General features: G+C 33.7%; 2 protein-coding genes and 1 long non-coding RNA gene across 6 annotated transcripts; 1 reads left to right on the top strand and 2 right to left on the bottom strand.

Annotated features, from left to right (window-relative positions):
- Positions 1-2,980: 2,980 nt before the first annotated feature.
- On the bottom strand, positions 2,981-7,227 carry LOC145725318 (uncharacterized). The gene is given in 7 exon segments (XM_081974030.1): positions 2,981-3,203; positions 3,260-3,379; positions 3,437-3,481; positions 5,971-6,030; positions 6,085-6,270; positions 6,326-6,793; positions 6,796-7,227. Coding segments are annotated over 7 exon segments (1,260 nt in total). The 5' UTR covers positions 7,040-7,227; the 3' UTR covers positions 2,981-3,066.
- Positions 7,228-13,021: 5,794 nt separating this feature from the next.
- On the bottom strand, positions 13,022-18,462 carry LOC145725319 (putative E3 ubiquitin-protein ligase sinah). 3 transcript variants are annotated; one of them, XM_081974031.1, is made up of 6 exons: positions 17,636-18,462; positions 16,099-16,330; positions 15,949-16,044; positions 13,934-14,142; positions 13,676-13,874; positions 13,022-13,548 (listed from the first exon to the last, which is right to left on the bottom strand). In XM_081974031.1, exons 1-6 carry the CDS (start codon positions 17,652-17,654, stop codon positions 13,410-13,412), a joined length of 894 nt encoding a protein of 297 aa, XP_081830157.1. In that variant the 5' UTR covers positions 17,655-18,462; the 3' UTR covers positions 13,022-13,409. The 3 variants fall into 3 exon arrangements, with proteins under 3 accessions (XP_081830157.1, XP_081830158.1, XP_081830159.1); XM_081974032.1 differs by lacking the exon at positions 17,636-18,462 and adding an exon at positions 16,726-16,972; XM_081974033.1 differs by lacking the exon at positions 17,636-18,462 and adding an exon at positions 16,457-16,613.
- On the top strand, positions 16,929-17,856 carry LOC145725325 (uncharacterized). Of its 2 annotated transcripts, none has more exons than XR_014177226.1 (2): positions 16,929-17,053; positions 17,604-17,856. It is a non-coding gene; the product is annotated as an uncharacterized LOC145725325 (long non-coding RNA). The 2 variants fall into 2 exon arrangements; XR_014177227.1 differs by having other exon boundaries at positions 17,012-17,253.
- Positions 18,463-18,486: the final 24 nt, after the last annotated feature.

Below are 18,486 nucleotides of genomic sequence, written 5' to 3'. Positions count from 1 at the left end.
TACGATGCCTTTGGCCCAGCTTTTCAACGTCCGATTGACCGGAATTATTCGCAATGACCGAGATGCTATTGTCTTTCCAAATGTCAGCTTATTTTAGTTGCAACGGATTATTTAAGTTACGGTCGAAATTTGATGAATGCAATTGGTTTATTATTAGTCATCAAGGTAACGTATGACTTTTTAGTTTCTTGCATGATTTGTATTTTTTTCCTATAAATGATTATTTAGGTAAATTTATCGAACAACTTTAACACTCTGTATTTGGAGCGTATGTTTCCATAACACGTGTGTATACCCAGATAACACACAAGGTCCAATGGATGTCCATTTTAGGTCCAAGCGACGGCTACTGAGGTCCAATTTCCGATGCAGGACATTAAATGGACATCCATCGGACGTCCTGCTATGAATGTCCGTGTTTCTGGCAGTTCAAATTTTGACACCGCTTTTCTTCCTAACTCTACGAGATTTTTTACTGTTTTTTTCAGGTTATTGGATAGGAAATTTAATAAGAATTTCAAAAATGTGCTTTAAAACAGTCATTTTCTCACTCGAAGTGGGTTTTACCGACGATTTTGTCCTGTCAAAGTGTGCTCAAAGGATCCAAAATCAGGGTTTTGGAAAAGTTTTTTTTGGAATGTTCGATACAAAACGTGTTTCTAAGATTTATGACAGTTATTTTTACAGTGATCACGTGACTGCCTAGCTAAATGATCTTTCAAAAACCACGTGATATCTGTCACTGTCAAAATTACTTAGAATTTGCAAGAATTATAGTTTAACACAGTTTCCTTACAACAAAACGTATTTCTGAGATGTATGACTGTTATTGTTATTAAGACAGTGGTCACGTGACCGTCTAGCTAAATAGTGTCCTGTAACCACGTGACAACTGTCACTAACGTCAAAACTGTCAAACTGTGATCAAAAGTTACAAAAATCCGGATTTAGATAAGCTTTCTTGAAATATTTGATATTAGACGTGTTTCTGAGATTTATGACAGTTATTTTTACAGTAGTCACGTGACTGCCTAGAAAAATAACCCTCCAAATACCACGTGATTTCTGTCACTAATGTTAAAACTGTAAAGTTTTCCTAAAATTTGCAAAGAACTACAGTTTAACACAGTTTACTTACAGTTTTCAAAAAAAGACTTCTGAGATTTATGACAAAATCCAGTCCAGCTAAATAGTGTTCATGACAGTCCAGCTAAATTATGTTCTAGAATCACGTGAAAACTGTCACTAACGTCAAAACTGCCAAACTGTGATCAAAAGTTACAAAAATCCGGGTTTAGAAAAGCTTTCTTGCAGTATTTGATACAAAACGTGTGTCTGAGATTTATGACAGTTATTTTTACAGTAGTCACGTGACTGCCTAGCAAAATAACCCTCCAAATACCACGTGATTTCTGTCACTAATGTCAAAACTGTAAAGTTTTTCTAAAATTTGCAAGAACTACAGTTTAACACAGTTTACTTACAGTTTTCAAAAAAAGACTTCTGAGATTTATGACAATCCAGTCCAGCTAAATAGTGTTTATGACAGTCCAGCTAAATAATGTTCTAGAATCACGTGAAAACTGTCACTAACGTCAAAACTGCCAAACTGTGATCAAAAGTTACAAAAATCCGGGTTTAGAAAAGCTTTCTTGCAGTATTTGATACAAAACGTGTGTCTGAGATTTATGACAGTTATTTTTACAGTGATCACGTGACCTTCCAGATAAGTAGTGTTCTAGAACCACGGGACAACTGTCACTAATGTCAAAACTGCCAAACTGTGAACAAAAGGTACAAAAATCCAGCTTTAGGAATGTATTCTTGCAGTATTTGATACAAAACGTGTTTCTGAGATTTATGACTGTTATTTTGACAGTGGTCACGTGACCGTCTAGCTAAATAGTGTTCTACAACCACGTGACAACTGTCACTAACGTCAAAGCTGCCAAACTGTAATCAAAAGGTATACAAATCCGGGTTTATAAAAGTATTCTTGCAGTACTTTATATAAAACGTGTGTCTGAGATTTATGACTGTTATTTTTACAGTGGTCACGTGAGTACCTAGTCTCCTCCAAAAACCACGCGATATCTGTCACTAATGTCGAAACTGTCAAAATTTGCCTAAAATTTGCAAGAACTACAGTTTTCAAAAAAAAGACTTTGAGAGCTGAGCTTTATGACCGTTATTTTGACAGTGGTCACGTGACCGTTTAGCTAAATAGTGTCCTAGAACCACGTGACAACTGTCACTAACGTCCAAACTGCCAAACTGTGATCGAAAGTTACAAAAATACGGCTTTGGAAAAACTTTATTGCAGTATTTGATATAAAACCTGTTTCTGAGATTTATGACAGTTATTTTTACAGTAGTTACGTGAACGTCTAGCAAAATAACCCTCCAAATTCCACGTGATTTCTGTCACTAATGTCAAAACTGTCAAAATTTTGCAAGAACTACAGTTTAACATAGTTTACTTATAGTTTTCAAAAAAAGACTTCTGAGGTTTGTGACAGTTATTTTGACAGTGGTCACGTGACCGTCCAGCTAAATAGTGTGATAGAACCACGTGACAACTGTCACTAACGTCAAAACTGCCAAACTGTGATCAAAGGGTACAAAAATCCGGGTTTAGAAGAGTGTCTGAGATTTATGATTGTTATTTTTGCAGTGGTCAGGTGAGTACCTAGCCTCCTCCAAAAACCACGTGATATCTATCACTAATGTCAAAACTGTCAAAATTTGCAAAAAATTACAGTTCAACACAGATCAGTGTTCTAAGACATACACTAATCTTTGGTTCGTAAGTCACGAACTGTCAAGTTAGAACAGTAAACTTGGTCACGTGACTAGTTAGACCAATAGACAACTTTTACCAAGCTAGAAATTTATCATCATATTGATAGAATCCATTGAACGTCCAATGGACGTTTTTGTGTTGATAGGGTATGTGACGAGTTTTCTCTAAAAAAACGTGTACCTCTTAGCAATGTTTATTAATAAAGTATAAAATAAATAGTAATAAATTAGATCCTTATTAAATAAATTGTGAAATGCCTGCATCTATTCAGTAGCGGTCATTTCTTCACTCTTCTCAGCCTCAGTGGCAGTTGTCTCGGTTGCATCTTCTTTCTCTCCAGAATCTTCAGACTGTTTAGATGGAGCTTCTGTGACGACGGCGCCACTGGCAGGTTTGTTAGCTGAGCAATAAAAAAAAATGTTAATAAACCAAAAACTAAATAAAGCAAACTATTACCAGAAGGAGCGAATTGATTCTGCAGGTTTTGTATGGCAGAATTAAAGTTTTGACCAAAAACAGTTTGGACTTGTTGTAAGAATCCACCAGGTTTTTGACTGCTATTCTCGTCTTCCGATCCTAATTGAACATTTGTTTTTCTTATTTATGAATTAAATTATGTTGTAGAATACAAACCTTGTGGTTTTTGCCCTCCTTGAAAAATTTGGGTAACGGTTGATCCTGAAATAATCAGTAAAGTTAGGTTTTAAGTAGTAAGTAAAGACTAATTAGTCAGTCTAACGTTAAATGTAAATATCTTCATGTTTTCCAAAGTTTGATTCAAAAATGTGCCCGGTTTAAACAAAAAAACTAAAATTAAACTGAAAGTTTTGAAATGATCGGTTTGTCAGGAGCGAACCTGTGTGGTTCTTCTAAGAGAAACTTCACATTGTAAATTATAAAGTTTATGCTTTTTCTTAGTTTATTTACACTAACTAAACTAAACTCACTTACACTATTTAAACAGAGTGAGCTAGAAAACTAAAATTTCCAGAATTAATAAAAGAGAGATGAGAGATGTTCGATTCACTAAAAGCTGAGTTGTATTTAGGAAAGAAGATGATGGAAATTGTAAAAAGGCAAAACGAAAACTGTTAAATAAATAGTTTCTGAAACTAGCTTCTCTATTGTTCATATTATATCTTAATAATACCAATCTATTAACCAAAATCCATTAATAATACCAACTCGTTTTTAGGTTTCTATAAGTATAAACAAGAATCAAAATTTTAATTTCTTCTACGCATATTAATTTTCATTCCTGCAATTTTGTGTTCTTTTTTTAGTTTATAAAAAAGTTAGTTTAGTTTTCATTTAAGTGTACTTCTGTAAAAGGGTAATAATGTACTATAATAACACTTGTGTAAAACTGATTATTTGCGGTACTTTTTCTGATTACTTACTTTACTTATTTTAGAAAATTCATACGTCGCAAACTAAAATTTATAAAAACCGTTTATTATTGATAAAACCTATATCCTGTAACTGCCTGGTATTCATAAATAAACCACTGTATACTAATACTATTAAAAAACCACTGATTTAGCCTGATATCAGAAATTTGCATAGTGAGGTTAAGGTTTTTACTACTCGTATTTATTTTATTCAGTAAGTTTACACCGAATTTCAAAGCAAATTGGAATAATAAATAATCATTAGCATTTATACTTAAATGTCAGTGAACAACATTACTTGCGTGAAAATCAAGTTGACGTTTACAAAATTAATTTAAGAGGCATCTGGTAATTTTGGAGAGTTTTTGAAAATTTTAAGCCACTTGTAGAAGCTTCTGACATTTCCAAAATGATTCAAAAGTTTTCTGGCAATTTTAAACAGTTTTTGGAAAGTTCAAGACACTTATAAGCGTTTTCAAAATGATTCTAGAAGCCTCTGGTAATTTTAGAAATTCTTGGGTGTTTTAAGGAATTTGTACGAGTTTCTTGTAGTTTTAATAGATGTTTGTACAGTCTTTAGTAGAATTTGGAGGTTTCTAACATTTTCAAAATGATTTTGCAGTCTTCTGGTTATTTTAGAAAAGTTTTGGGACATTGTGAGAGGCCTTCTGCAGAGTAAAATAGTTTTTGAAAGGTTATTAAGCTTGTGGAGCTAAATTACCATAACTTAACTGACAGTTAAGCAAAATTAGGTTTTTGGTATAGTTTAGATAAGTCACTAAACCCTTGTAAACGTATAGACTATACAGAAGATAAAAACTCAATATAATCCATATGAATCGACTTTACTTTACTAATACGGTAAAGCACACCTATTAATTAACACTAGTGCGGTAAAATCTCTCATTACGTAACTCAAAGTTAAAGTCAAAATACTGTGTTAATCTTAATTAAAGTATTGTACTAGCTGCATTCATTTTCAAGTTTTTTTACTGCTCAGAAATTCTGATCCTTAAAAAAAGTTACTAGAAGCTTTCAAACAGTTTTTGGTAGCTCAGAAACACCAAATGTTATCAGGGTCTTTTAAACTGTCTTCTGAGTCTTGAAAGTATTACAAGAGGTTTTGAATGAAACACTGCACTAAAAAAAAGTGTAAAATAAATAATTAATCAACTATGGCGCCCTCTAGAGGGTCAACCAATAAATCAACGAACTAGTGTTGCCATATCGTTGGAAAGCCCATTTCATTAGCTATCCATTGATGTATAAAAATCTACACAGTGTACCAAATTGGCAAGTTATTTAGGATTAAGTGAGAGACTGCATAAAAAAAGTGAAAAAATATTGGTGAACTTTGACGCCCTCTAGTGGCCAAATCGTCAAAGCAATTAACCAAAGTTATCACATTGGCAACATCGACATACAAAAGTCCATACATTAAGTTTTAAAAAACATAAATTTGGCAAAACGTGTCACGTGATCCAGAAAAAATGGTTTATTATATTTATAATATTAAATAAAAAATAGTCAAAATATCCGCCAAAAGTCATGTGCCACTTCATTAAAAAACCGTCAAAATGACAAAATTGTGTGAAAAAAAATGTTAGAAAAAGGCAAATCAAAACTCAAAAGTTCTTAGATAAAACCTTTTAAAAACACACATACGCTATTGAAATACTTAAGCATAGTTATAGTTCACACCCTGTATATCATTTTGCCAGGGCTATTATAATAAGCAATTTTAACTGGAATAATTGAATAACAACAATTACTTACCTAAGGACTGAACTACATTTTGGAACGGCGTTCCTCCTTGGCTTCCGGTACCTTCATCACCTGTCAAATTTAACCTCAATTTTATCCGAATTACTAATAATAACTAAATATTACTTTGACTCGAATTTTGGCCTATAACTTGGGCGAGTTGCTGTTGACCATTCTGAATGAATTGCTGGGCGCCACTGACGATGTTTCCAAAAAAATTGGACGGTCCTCCATTTTCATTGTCGCCCAAAACTGTACTATTTCCATTTTGTGAATTCTGACCCTGAACTGCTGCTATTATATTTTGGGCACCTGTTAGTTTAAATTATTGTTTGTTTTTGTCTAGTTGCAAGGAAGTTCCACTCACCTCCAGTAAAATAGCCGATGAAATTTTGTAGTGGTCCTTGAGAAGTGCCTTCATCCCCACTTGTTCCATTCTGTTGCTGGAAACTGCCAACAAAATTACTGGTAACATTTTGGAACCAGTTGGTCCAACCTTGGATAATCTGTGGTGGATTTCCCGATTCTTGTTTAGCTAGTTTGTTTTTTTCTTCAGTGAAATAGTCTCTGACTTCCGTTTCCAGTCTCTCCCACTCCTCTTTAGAAGGCGCAATATCATTATTTTTGGGTTGGAAATTTTTCCTCAAGTTTTCCAATCCTGTTTCTATAATACCTTGAAGCTGCTCGATCTTGGAAGCTGGTTCATTGCGCAGCTCTCCTAACCTTTCCAAGTCACTGATGTCCTGATTGGTTCTAAGTGAATTGTGGATTGGTATATGTTTGGAAGCTTGAAGCAACTCTTCAGGAGATAACTGCACTTTTTCATTCAGGTTTTAATGGAGTTTGTAATGTGGTCTTTTTTTGCTAGCTCTTCTTCTTGTGCAGCTTTCAACTTCTCTAGTCTCAGTTGGTTTTCTTGTAACTCCTCCGGACTCAATTGCACTTTTTCGGATAAATTTGAGAGAAAATTGTGCTCCAGCCTTTCATATCTCACCTCGACAGGAATACTTCTTCTTCCTTGAAACGAAGCCGACTGAACCACGACCAACACTGCTACTAACACCGTACATTTTCGTAGCATGGTGAAATACACTGAACTGGAGTTGATGAACTTTAAGCGGCTGATTTTATAGGGGACTTCTTCTGTTTATAGTTCTTCTTTTAGTAACCGGCCAGATCGATGGACAGAGATGGATTCGAGAGAAATTTTAGTGAAATTTTTCGGTTGTTCGATGTTTTTTTTCGCGAATATGTCATTATCAACAATCTAACTGGGTCAGACAAATGAATAATAAATTATTCTAAAGTGAGAGTTTTTTCTGTTTAGAAAGAGTTGTTTAGTTCTGACCTAGATGTGTTTGTTGTTAGGGTTTAACTGGTTAAAGCTACAATTGATCAGAGACGTGATTATTCACTTATTCACTTTATAAACCTTAACAGAATTCACATAGTGTTTTTGTCAATCAAACTAGGTCGAAAATTACTAATCAGATAACAGCTGCATTGTTCTTATTTTACTGATTTTAGGTTCACATTATTTCGAACCTGATCAGAATTGGAAATTCTCACTAGCCTAGATTAGTGTCTTGGAAATTTGACCGAAAAAAAGTAAAACTTGTTTTGTATGTGGTTTTACTACGTAAAAGGTGTCCCATTATTAGCATAAAATTGAAATTAACAAAGTTATGCCTTTGATCATCAATTCAGCTGTAAAAAATTTAAGATTTTTAATATTTCGTGACTTTTTGAATGTGTGTTTGAAATTAATGATTTCATTGCAAAACACGAAAATATTAAAAAGTACATGTTTTTAAGTGGATCACTCTATGTTTTGTGGAATATTAAAATCCAAATATAGTACAGTTTCAGAAATAAAAACATGTTGGGGTAATAATTGGATTATCTTGTGATATTGTCTTAAATAGCTAAGAAATGTCATATTTTTATTTTAGCTGATGGGTAAAACTTTGACTTTAATGCACTATAACTGTACTGTACAAGAAGGGACAGAAGCAAGTGCAAAAGTGCCCATTTCCACGTAATTTTGTCGTTAACTGTGTTTCTGGAAATTGAAACTTTGACACCGCTTTTCTCCCTGACTTTCTCAAATTTTGAAGTGTTTTCTCAAGTTATTGAATAGGAAAATTTATAAAGATTTAAAAAATGTGCTTAAAACAGTCATTTTCTTACTCGGAGTGGGTTTTACACGCGATTTCGTTGCTGACTGTTTTTTCAAACTGTGGTTCTGGCAGTTGAAAGTTTGACAGCGCTTTTCTCGCTGACTTTCTCAAATTTTGAAGTGTTTTTTCAAGTTATTGAATAGGAAAATTTATGAAGATTCCAAAAATGTGCTTAAATAGTCATTTTCTTACTTAAACTGGGTTTTACAGGTGATTTTCTCGCTGACTGTTTTTTCAAACTGTGTTTCTAGCAGTTGAAAGTTTGACAGCGCTTTTCTCTCTGATTTTCTCAAATATTGAAGTGTTTTTTCAAGTTATTGAATAGGAAATTTTATGGAGATTTTAAAAATGTGCTTAAAACAGTGATTTTATTACTCGAAGTGGGTTTTACAGGCGATTTTGTCGCTGACTGTTTTTTCAAACTGTGTTTATGGCAGTTGATAGTTTGACACCGCTTTTCTCCATGACTGTACCAAATTTTGTAATGTTTTTTCAGGTTATTGAATTGGAAATTTAATGAAGATTCCGAAAATGTGCTTAAAACAGTCATTTCAGTCATTTTCTTACTCGAAGTGGGTTTTACTGGCGATTTTGTCGCTGACTGTTTTTCAAACTATGTTTCTGGCAGTTGAAAGTTTGATACCGCATTCTCCCGACTGTACCAAATTTTGAAAGTTTTTTCAGGTTATTGAATTGGAAATTGAATGAAGTTTCCAAAAATGGGCTTAGAACAGTAATTTTCTTACTAGAAGTGGGTTTTACCGGCGATTTTGTCGCTGACTGTTTTTTCAAACTGTGTTCCTGGCAGTTGAAAGTTTGACAGTGCTTTTCTCCCCGGTTGAACCAAATTTTGTAATATTTTTTCAGGTTATTAAATTGGAAGTTGAATAAAGATTCCAAAAATGGGCTTAAAACAGTCATTTTCTTACTAGAAGTGGGTTTTACAGGCGATTTTGTCGCTGACTGTTTTTTCAAACTGTGTTTCTGGCAATTGAAAGTTTCACACCGCTTTTCTTCCTGACTGTACCAAATTTTGTAGTGTTTTTCAAAGTTATCGGATAGGAAATTTAATAAGGATTTCAAAAATGTGCTTAAAACAGTCATTTTCTTACTTAAAGTGGGTTTTTCCGGCAATTTTGTTATTGACTGTTTTGTCAAACTGTGTTTCTGGCAGTAGAAACTTTGACATCACGTTTCTCCCTGAGTGTACCAAATTTTGTAGTGTTTTAAAGGTTATTGAATAGGAAATTTAATAAGGATTTTAAAAGTGTTCTTAAAACAATTATTTTCTAACTCCAAGTGGGTCACGTGACTGAAATTATTCTCTAAAACCATGTGATATCGGTACAGGGTAAGAATATGATATCTGTCACTAATGTTACAACTCTCAAAATTTGCCTAGAATCTGCAAGAATTTAAGTTAAACACAGTTGTCTTACGGTTTTCGAAACAAGACGTGTTTCTGAGATTAATAACATTTTTCGACAATTAGCTAAATAGGGTTCTAAAATCACGTGACAACTGTCAGTAATGCCACAAAATTGTCAAACTGTGCACAAAAGTGGCAAATGTCAAAAATCATGGTTTATAGAAAAGTTATCTTGCAAGATTTTATATAAAACGTGTTTCACGTGACTGTCTGGTTAAATTATTTTTTAAAACCACGTGATATCTGTCACTAAAGTCAGAACTAAGAAAACAATTGATAAAAAAATAGAAATCTGTATTTTTGAAGTAAGGTGTATAGAAAATTGACAGTAATTTTTGATGTAGAATTGAAGATTTTTTATAGAAATTGTTTATTATTTGATCTACCTTTATCTACCGTTTTTTGGTGATTATTCTACAGCCGTTAAATATTTTGACTTGGCAACAATCTCTGAAACGCAAGGTTTGACAACATTGCAGCAAAGTTGCTGCCTACTTTGACTGTTTTTAGGTTTTCTGTCTTTGTCTCGAGCATGCAATTATCAATGTTTCTCTGTCAGTTACATGGTTTTCCTATGGCCAGTTTACACACCAGTTTAGTTTTATTACATCTGTAGTGATGAAAGTGGTAGACGGAAGAAAAAAATGATAAAAACCCAGTAGGTTTTAAACCCAAAAGTTTTTTGGAAAAAAACATTTTTTTTATGAACTGCATAACCCTACTTAATAATATAGTTAAATTATAAATAAACATTGTAAGTTGCAGGGTGGTTATGGCTTGTAAGATAATTTGTTAATCTTACTTATCCATCACAAAATAATAAGTTATGCAGTTGTAGAATGAATTATCAGTGAAAAGTATGTTAAATTATTATTAGTTCATTTTTGTTGTAACAAACTATTTCTAGGTTAGAAAAGATTTTAAATCCGGTTTTTTTCTTGGTGTAGAGAATAGTTAACTCTTTCATAATATATTTACACTCTCTCTGTAACCTGTAACATGTCTAATCAAATTTGAAAACTCTACAAACTGTTAAGACGATTTTGAACAATTTAATCTAGTTCTAATACGATTTAAACGCAGCTGTTGAGCTAGCTCAGATTGTGACTTTTTTACTCACGAAATTTTTACTTAGTCTGTCACATTCAAAACCTCAATAACTCAACTTAAACTCGGTTTAAAATACGGCAAATGCGAATGAAATTTCAACTCTAATTTTATGTCAAACGTCAAATACTTCTTCTACGTTTTCCTGAATAATAAATTGTAAACAATCAATAAAAAGACTCAAAATAACACGTACTTAAAAAATTTCACATGTAGATTCGATAATTAGAAGTCAACGTAGTCGTTTGGAATAATTTATCGTAGCAGAATCGTACCGTTAAAAAGACGACGGGAAGACACCATAAAACGGTTTATAACATATTAATTTACGGTCGTAACCGTCAACAAAAATGGCCATAAATTTCGTTCCTTAACGAGAAGCTTGAATCTAGCGTTAAATTCACCAGAGTAGAGGTTTTTTTTTTAATTAGTCGGTAACTGTTAAATGTCCTTGACCTCTGCTGTTGCAGTTCTTTCAGGTCTACGCCAAAGAAGTGTCAGCACCTCGGATGGTGTATGGACCGGTTAAATTGCGACAGAGACGGACTAGATTCAATTTAACAACAAATGAATACAACTAGCAAACAGTATTCTAGTTTGATTTAGTCGAAAATAGTCGATCCGTTATGTCGAGTTCATTAAGAATTGACACCTTTGTTCTTCTAGCCGTCCATGGAATGGAAACATTCTTCTCCAGCACCACATTTCAAATCCGTCTATGCGGTGTCTATCAGTCGTCTTAATGGTCCATGACTCGGATCCGTACGAAAATATAGAGAACACCAAAGATCTCACCAGAGCCATTTTTGTCTTTTTGGTTATTCCTCTTTCTGTCCATATCTTTCCCAGGTTCACCAGAGCTGTCCGCCATAGTGCTTTACGTGTTCTTATCTCCGCCTCGCAGCCTCTTGCGTTCGTTATTAAGGACCCCAAGTAGATGAAGTCATTAACCATTTGGATATTTGGAGGCAGATTGTTTATATGTACTTGATTACTTCTATCAATTACCATGAGTTTGGTTTCATCATTTTGGTTTTCATCATCTCATCAGCTACTCTTCCAAGTATTCGGGCCATTTCTTCTTCATTCTTTACTATTAGAGTGGTATCGTCCGCGTATCGAAGATTGTTTAGCATTTTACCATTGATCGTAATTCTTCCCTCCTCCAAATCTAGGGCGCGTCTCATTATGTATTCACCATAGGCATTGAACAGTCTGGGTGATATTCACCGCTGGCGCAGTCCTCTTTTCGGTTTGAAAGGATCTGATGTTTTATTATCCAGGTTGACAATTGCGTCATTATTCTCGTACAATCACATAATGAGGGCTACCAGGTGACCTGGGACTATATTAGTTGGCGGGTATTAAATAATCTGGTCTCTGGTCTCTCTGCCTTTAACGAAACCGGCTTGTTCAGGAGGCATCTCTGAGGTAGCAAATACTTTTGTAGTCTTCGGTCGATTATTCTGAATAAAATCTTGCTAGCGAGCGATATTAATGCTATCGTACCGTAGTTTTGGCATTTCTTCGTAGATCCTTTTTTATGGATTGGAATAAAAGCCGATCTAGTCCAGTTTTTAGGTCCATTGTTGAGTTTGCCACACTTTGTTACGGATATCATGAAGTACATTGATTCCTTCATTTCCCAGTAGTTTGATCATCTCGGCTGCGATATCGTCTGTTCCTGGGGCCTTATTTGACTTAAGGTGTGTTATGGCCTCTTCCACTTCGCTTCTTAGTATATCCGGTTCTCCGAAGCGTGCCCCGAGAAAAACGGAGTTTCCCAGTGTTGTGGTAAACTGTCCATCTCCTTTCCAATGTGTTTCGCTTAGTCCCACTATGTCCAGTCTGTGTAATTGCGTTTCTCTTTCGACTATGAACAATCCCGAACATTCCAGGTGCCGAATTGAATTTTCTTGCACAGTTTTACCTTATCTTGTATGGTTACATTCAAAGCCGCACCCCCTGGAGATCCGAGTGGGGCGCTATTTAAACCTCCGGAATATTTCGCGTTGAATGCAGCCATAATGTTCTCTTGGAAAAATGTAAATGAGGTGGTTTCCCGTTTCCTTCACCTTCGCAGTACTGAAGGCGATGAGGCAGTCCTTGAGCTGTGTAGTGAGTTGCCGGTTTAATATCGCTGCTACCCGATATTAGTCTCCTCGGCATATCTGGCTACCTTTACTTAGTTTGGCCTGCAAGCCAATGCAGTTACTCAAAACCATCTCCTGTCTATGACACTCGATGTGGCCCTTCTTTGTAAAAGGTGCTATCTCTCCAACGCCAACCCCTACACCCCCAAGGTATTAAATACAGGAAGTTTTATTGGAAAATCAAAAGCTCGAAGAACATCGCAAAATTGACAGTATTATTTATACATTATTACTATAGGAAGAGTTAGATCCGACATAAATAGCAATGCGTATTTCAAGTTGAGATGTCCTGTAGATGCTTCTAATAGCATTCTTGTATTTCTAGTAAAATATCATTCAAACCAAATGAAAAAAAAAACAAGTTTTTCTATTTCATTTAAAACAGGAAAACCAACCTTATTGAATATCTGTTGGCCTAAACTTAAATTAACAGAATACTCACTGTCCCACGAACTTCACTAATCTTAAAAGAAAACTTACCAGATTTATTGAGGCAAAAGTACGCGTACAACTGAGCAACTTTAGAGACAATATTCTTAGGTTTTAAGCAATTAGTTTAATATAAATCACTGAGTATTTGGTTCAGACAGAGTTTGGGGCAATACGGTATTTCTGCTTCATGATCGGTATTTCATCTTCATCCGATTCTGATCTTGACTTGTAAATTTCAACTGTATAGGTTAGATCGCCATTTTCACCGCACAGTAGATTCAAACGATTCCTGAAAATAATAATTTTGTAATAAGTATTGAAGTCAAAACATAGTTTAGTAATTATGACTGATATCTTTAGGCTTATTTAAGCTAAGTAGAATTTAGAAGTTAAGTAAAGAAAAATGTGATATTTACTTATGAATCATCAAATAATTGTGTCCAGAAAACTTTTCCGTTTCATCCTCCGGCAAAGTATCACAAGGAGACATCCATGTTAAATCTCTAGAAATATCGCTATACTCCTCGGCAGGTAATTGAGAAAATATGATTTTATACGAGAACTTTTTGGCGTTTTCGCTACTACCCATATACATTAGAGACCATTTGGTTATACCTACAAGAAAAATATCACTTACCAACACTTTTTCACAACAAAAAAAAAGCAATACAAACTTGTAGTGTTTTCAAATTCCCATGTGAGTCTGAAAAATTCATCATAAGTGTGAATCAGCACGTAGATGTAATGATAGTTGGTGAAGCTTAAAAAGTTTTTGGCCAGAAATGCTTGCTTTCTCTCGCAGTAGAAGTTGTTTCGGTGTTCTTTTAGGCAGTGAGCTTCAAGAGTTTCAAAGTAACCGTGCCAATTACAGGAATCGTATTTTCTAAAACCGGAAATTAGCTAATTTATACGAAAAATCAAAGCAAAATAGGATTTTTGCCAAATGGAGAAAATGTAAATTGTTCCTTTGTTGTTTACTTTCAAATCGAATGTCAACCAATGTTGCCAGGTCTGGGAAAAGTTGTCCATCACTAGGGAATTAGAACCACACAGGTTTTGGAACAAAAAAACTGTAAAGCATTGCTTAATGACAGTATATTCAGTACGATGCATATCTAATGTACAATTTTGACAGTTATAACATACAAATGTATGTTACAGATCGAATTTAGTTACAAACCTGTCAATTGGCAAAGTCGGATTCATAGAGATATTAAACTAAAACAATCGCTTGAAAAGCGTTTAAATGACTATTTAACTACGTTATATACCTAAGTACTTTATAGCTTCATAAGTTAAATTTTAATAGAACACGTATATGTATTTTGAACATATCTAAATCTATCGCAATGGTGGTAAGTACTATACCATAAAGCTATAAAATTATAAAACTTGTTTAAAAGCACTGTTACAGCTAATACAGCTGTAAATCATATTAAATGCTTGTTTATAGGACTATGAGTAGAAATTGGACCATCGTGACGTGTTTAATTTTGAGCATATTTGAATTTGTCATGAACTTGAAAAGTATTAAAATCTTCTCCAAGAAGCTATAAAATAACAAAACTTTTTTAAAACTAGTACAATCTGTTAAAATTCATTTAAATGTTTTTTAGTGCTCAGCAGAATTTTTGACAGCAGGTAAGGCACATTTTTGGAATTTTTATTAAATTTCCTATCTAATAACATGAAGAAACACTAAGAATTCGGGTGCAGTCTGCTACAAAATCTCTTGTAAAACCCACTTGGAATGACCGAATCATGTTTTTAAGCACATTTTTGAAATCCCCATTAAATTTCCTATCTAATGATATAAAGAAACACTACAAAATCAGGTACAGTCAGAGTAGGTTCATGAGTTGAATTTTGCTGGTTGTGACTTATTCTAAAAATGTTTTAAAAATTCTGTTTGTTTTGAAATCAGCAAATCTAGGTTAAGTAGACGTAATGATAGCATTTAGTATAAGAAAGTGGACTTAAAGCAAAATTTCAAAAAAACCTAAAAAATATAGGAAATTTTGGTGAAATATGGCAACATTTTTGGAGAAATTATATCATTTCAGGGTGGGCTACAGGTTTTTTTGATTTTGTTTGATATCAACAAGTGACACGCCAAGAGTATCATTTTTGCACAGAAAAAATATCGAAACCTTCATCCAGACAACTAGATAAACCTGGCAACAGCGCTGTTTTTGTTACTATGCAGGTTGTTTTACTCCTCACCAATGAATAAAAAAAATGTAAACATAGCAGGAAGGAGCAATAGCAAACAAAGTGGGTGACAGAAACAAGGGCGAGGGGGGGGGAGTAATATGGCGGCCGTCAATACTTGTTAATCTTGTCCACTGTACAACTTAATTTAAATTTGCAAAACTCAACTGTTAAAGAACCACAAACAAACAAAACAAACTAACACTATACTACAACAAATACAAACAACAAATTTTTGCGGGTTTGAAACTCCAAACTTTCAATGACTTTGCGTCAATTCAACTGCGCAGTAGGCGAATGCGCAATCAAAGATGGTAAACTTCCGTCCCCCTCGCTTAATGCACAAACGGGTTATAATTTGTATTATTGTTACCTCCTGATACTTGTTCTTTTTACTCATTGCTCCTCACTTATGAAATTCATGACGTCATCCTAATTTGATTTGATTTTCCGTATATTATACTACAAACTAACTTACCTGAAAGGACAAAGCATAACAACAAACCGACAAAATTTCTCATGGAGAGTGATCCTTTCCCCTCTATCTTTGTGGTTGCATCCTAAGTGGCTGTTTCTGCAAATTAAAAAATAGTAACAAAACCGAATTTATTTAAAACAAAAACATTACACGCAAGAAAACATTAATTTAGAAGAGATCGCCTCTAGTTTATAGGATCGGGCATCTGATTTGGAAGCTCGACATTCTGGACATCTTTTTATTTTCGCAAAACACTGATTGCAAAAACTGTGTCCTGTGTTACACTGTCTGATTGGGGCGAACATGTAGTTACAACAAACTGGACATAGTAACAATTCTTTGATTTCTGACAACTCTTCGTCGTCTGACATTTTATCGAAATCTAGAATTGAACAATATCGAATCAATTAGAAGAAGAACATATTTTGTGATTCTTAGAGGCTGCAATAAGTTTCTTTCGTTCTTAGAAAAGTATATTTAAACTATCTGAAAACCAGCTTAACAATACCTTACTTCTTATTGACCTATTGCCATCTAAGGAAATACAAGTATCAAATTCCAAACGGTTGTCAAAATGTTTTCAGATTTTCACAGTTTTGCAGGAGGAACATAATTTGTCTCTATGCCACTGGTATTTGAACCTTTTTCTTGTTAATAATTGTTTTTTTTTAAATAAAATATGCTAAATACAACATGAAAGGTACAACATAAAAAGAAAAACATCTAAATATTGCGATAAGTATCTATATCTATAGATTGTCTACTGTAAATCCTTACCTGACATATCTTAGCACTTCTTAATCTATTATGCAAGATACTTTACAGATGATTACCACTAATTACTAAATCTAATGTAATTGATAAGATCATAACATATTTTACTAAAGTGATAATACGGTTTTCGTTCAACAGCCTTGAATATAAATAAATTTACACCGGTTTTCTGTAAACAACCCGTATTTAGATATGCAGTAGTTCCTAGAGTATTCAGCTTCAGCTGGTTTTTGATGCGATTACAATTCGAATTTTGCTTAGTTGGAGTTGAACTAAAGATTGCATAGTATTGTTTATCAATCAGTGCATTGGCGTGCATTTCAGTTTCAAGGTTTGTAAATCAAAAATTTAGTTAATTATTGTTGGTTTTGATTGAAAGTTGACCCAGTGCTAATATAGACAACAGAGATAACAATTAATAAGTTAATTAATCCATGGTTTGATAATTGTATCATTGATTGACAAATACTGATCCCTATTTATAAAAGTGCATTGTATCACTTTTTCAAGTAACAATTTTGTGACCATCCTGTAAGTAAATTTTTTGTCAGTTACATAAAACAATCTTTTGCTTACAATAAAGTTTTATTGCAAAGTCAGTTGCCCTTAAGTATTCAAAAATATGTTGAGTGATGCAAGTGACATTTTGTTGTTAAAAATTTGAAACATTTTGAGAACGACTACTCTAGACAGGGTGTAGGCAATATGTAGGCAAAAGCTGTCAACATGGATGATAAGTTGAGATCTGGATACTCATTTACAAAATTTTGTTTGCATTATACTATTAAAAAAATATCAAAAACCAAATTTAGAACTCTAAATTTATTTTTTTCCTAATAAGTTGTCAGTTCTTAATACTTAATATGCTGTTTTTGTTTCAGCAATAAAAGTATGACAAGAAATATAAACTTACAAACATATCGTCGGGACATTTGAATCAACACCGTAAGATTGACACAAAATTACTATTTTGTCTTAAGAAGTGACCGATTTGCCTCAAAACGAAAAAAAAATCACAGAACAGATTATTTATTACGAACCACTAATTGGGAACTTTTATACATTAATGAGTTAATTTTAATGCGACTAACCATATTTAATAAAAAAACATTGATTCTGTTATCAAGAAGTTGACACACGTTTTTGGTTTAGGTTTATTAAATTGTTGGTGGTATACGTTGACCGCAGCTTTGGAATTGGTATAAATCATTTTTTAATATTGGTTTTTAGTGAATAACTAACAAGAATAAGGAAATTGAACCCGTGTATAAGTGTTTTAAATTCGATGGTTTTACGGGACATTTTCAAAAAGTACAAAAGTTTATAGAGTGTGAAATTCATCAATTTTGGCGCCCCCAACCAAGAAATCAACCATGTCATATCGTTAGAAAGCCCATTTTATAAACTATCCATTGATATATAAAAGTCTACACAGAGTGTACCAAATTGGCGAGATATTGACAAGTGAGTGAAATATTGCATCAAAAAAGTTTAAAAAAAATAATGATCAACTTTGACGCCCTCTAGTGGCCAAACCGTCAAACCAATGAACCAAAGTTGTTATACTTTTATAAAGTCCATTTTATTGGCTATCCATCGACATACTAAAGTCCTTACCATGTCAGTCAAACAAGGAAGTTATTTAGTACAACAGACAACAGAAAACATTGGTCAACTTTGACGCCCTTTAGCGGCAAAACGATTCAATCGGTCAAGCGTTGGAAAACCCATTTATTATTTTATTATTCACGATTAAGTAAGAGT

This window comes from Ips typographus, linkage group LG2, assembly GCF_016097725.1.
Source record: "Ips typographus isolate SLU linkage group LG2, UJ_Ityp_2.0, whole genome shotgun sequence".
In the NCBI taxonomy this organism is placed as follows: Eukaryota; Metazoa; Arthropoda; class Insecta; order Coleoptera; family Curculionidae; genus Ips; species Ips typographus.
Note: the sequence above shows the minus strand (reverse complement) of the source record. Positions and strands in the feature narration are given on the sequence as shown.

Excerpts from the sequence above, each read along its gene's own strand:
- LOC145725319 (XM_081974031.1), bottom strand. Across the intron at positions 13,875-13,933 it reads GGAATTTGAAAACACTACAA|GTATAACCAAATGGTCTCTA; the intron begins GTTTGTATTGCT and ends TTTTTCTTGTAG. Across the intron at positions 13,549-13,675 it reads AATTATTTGATGATTCATAA|GAATCGTTTGAATCTACTGT; the intron begins GTAAATATCACA and ends TATTATTTTCAG.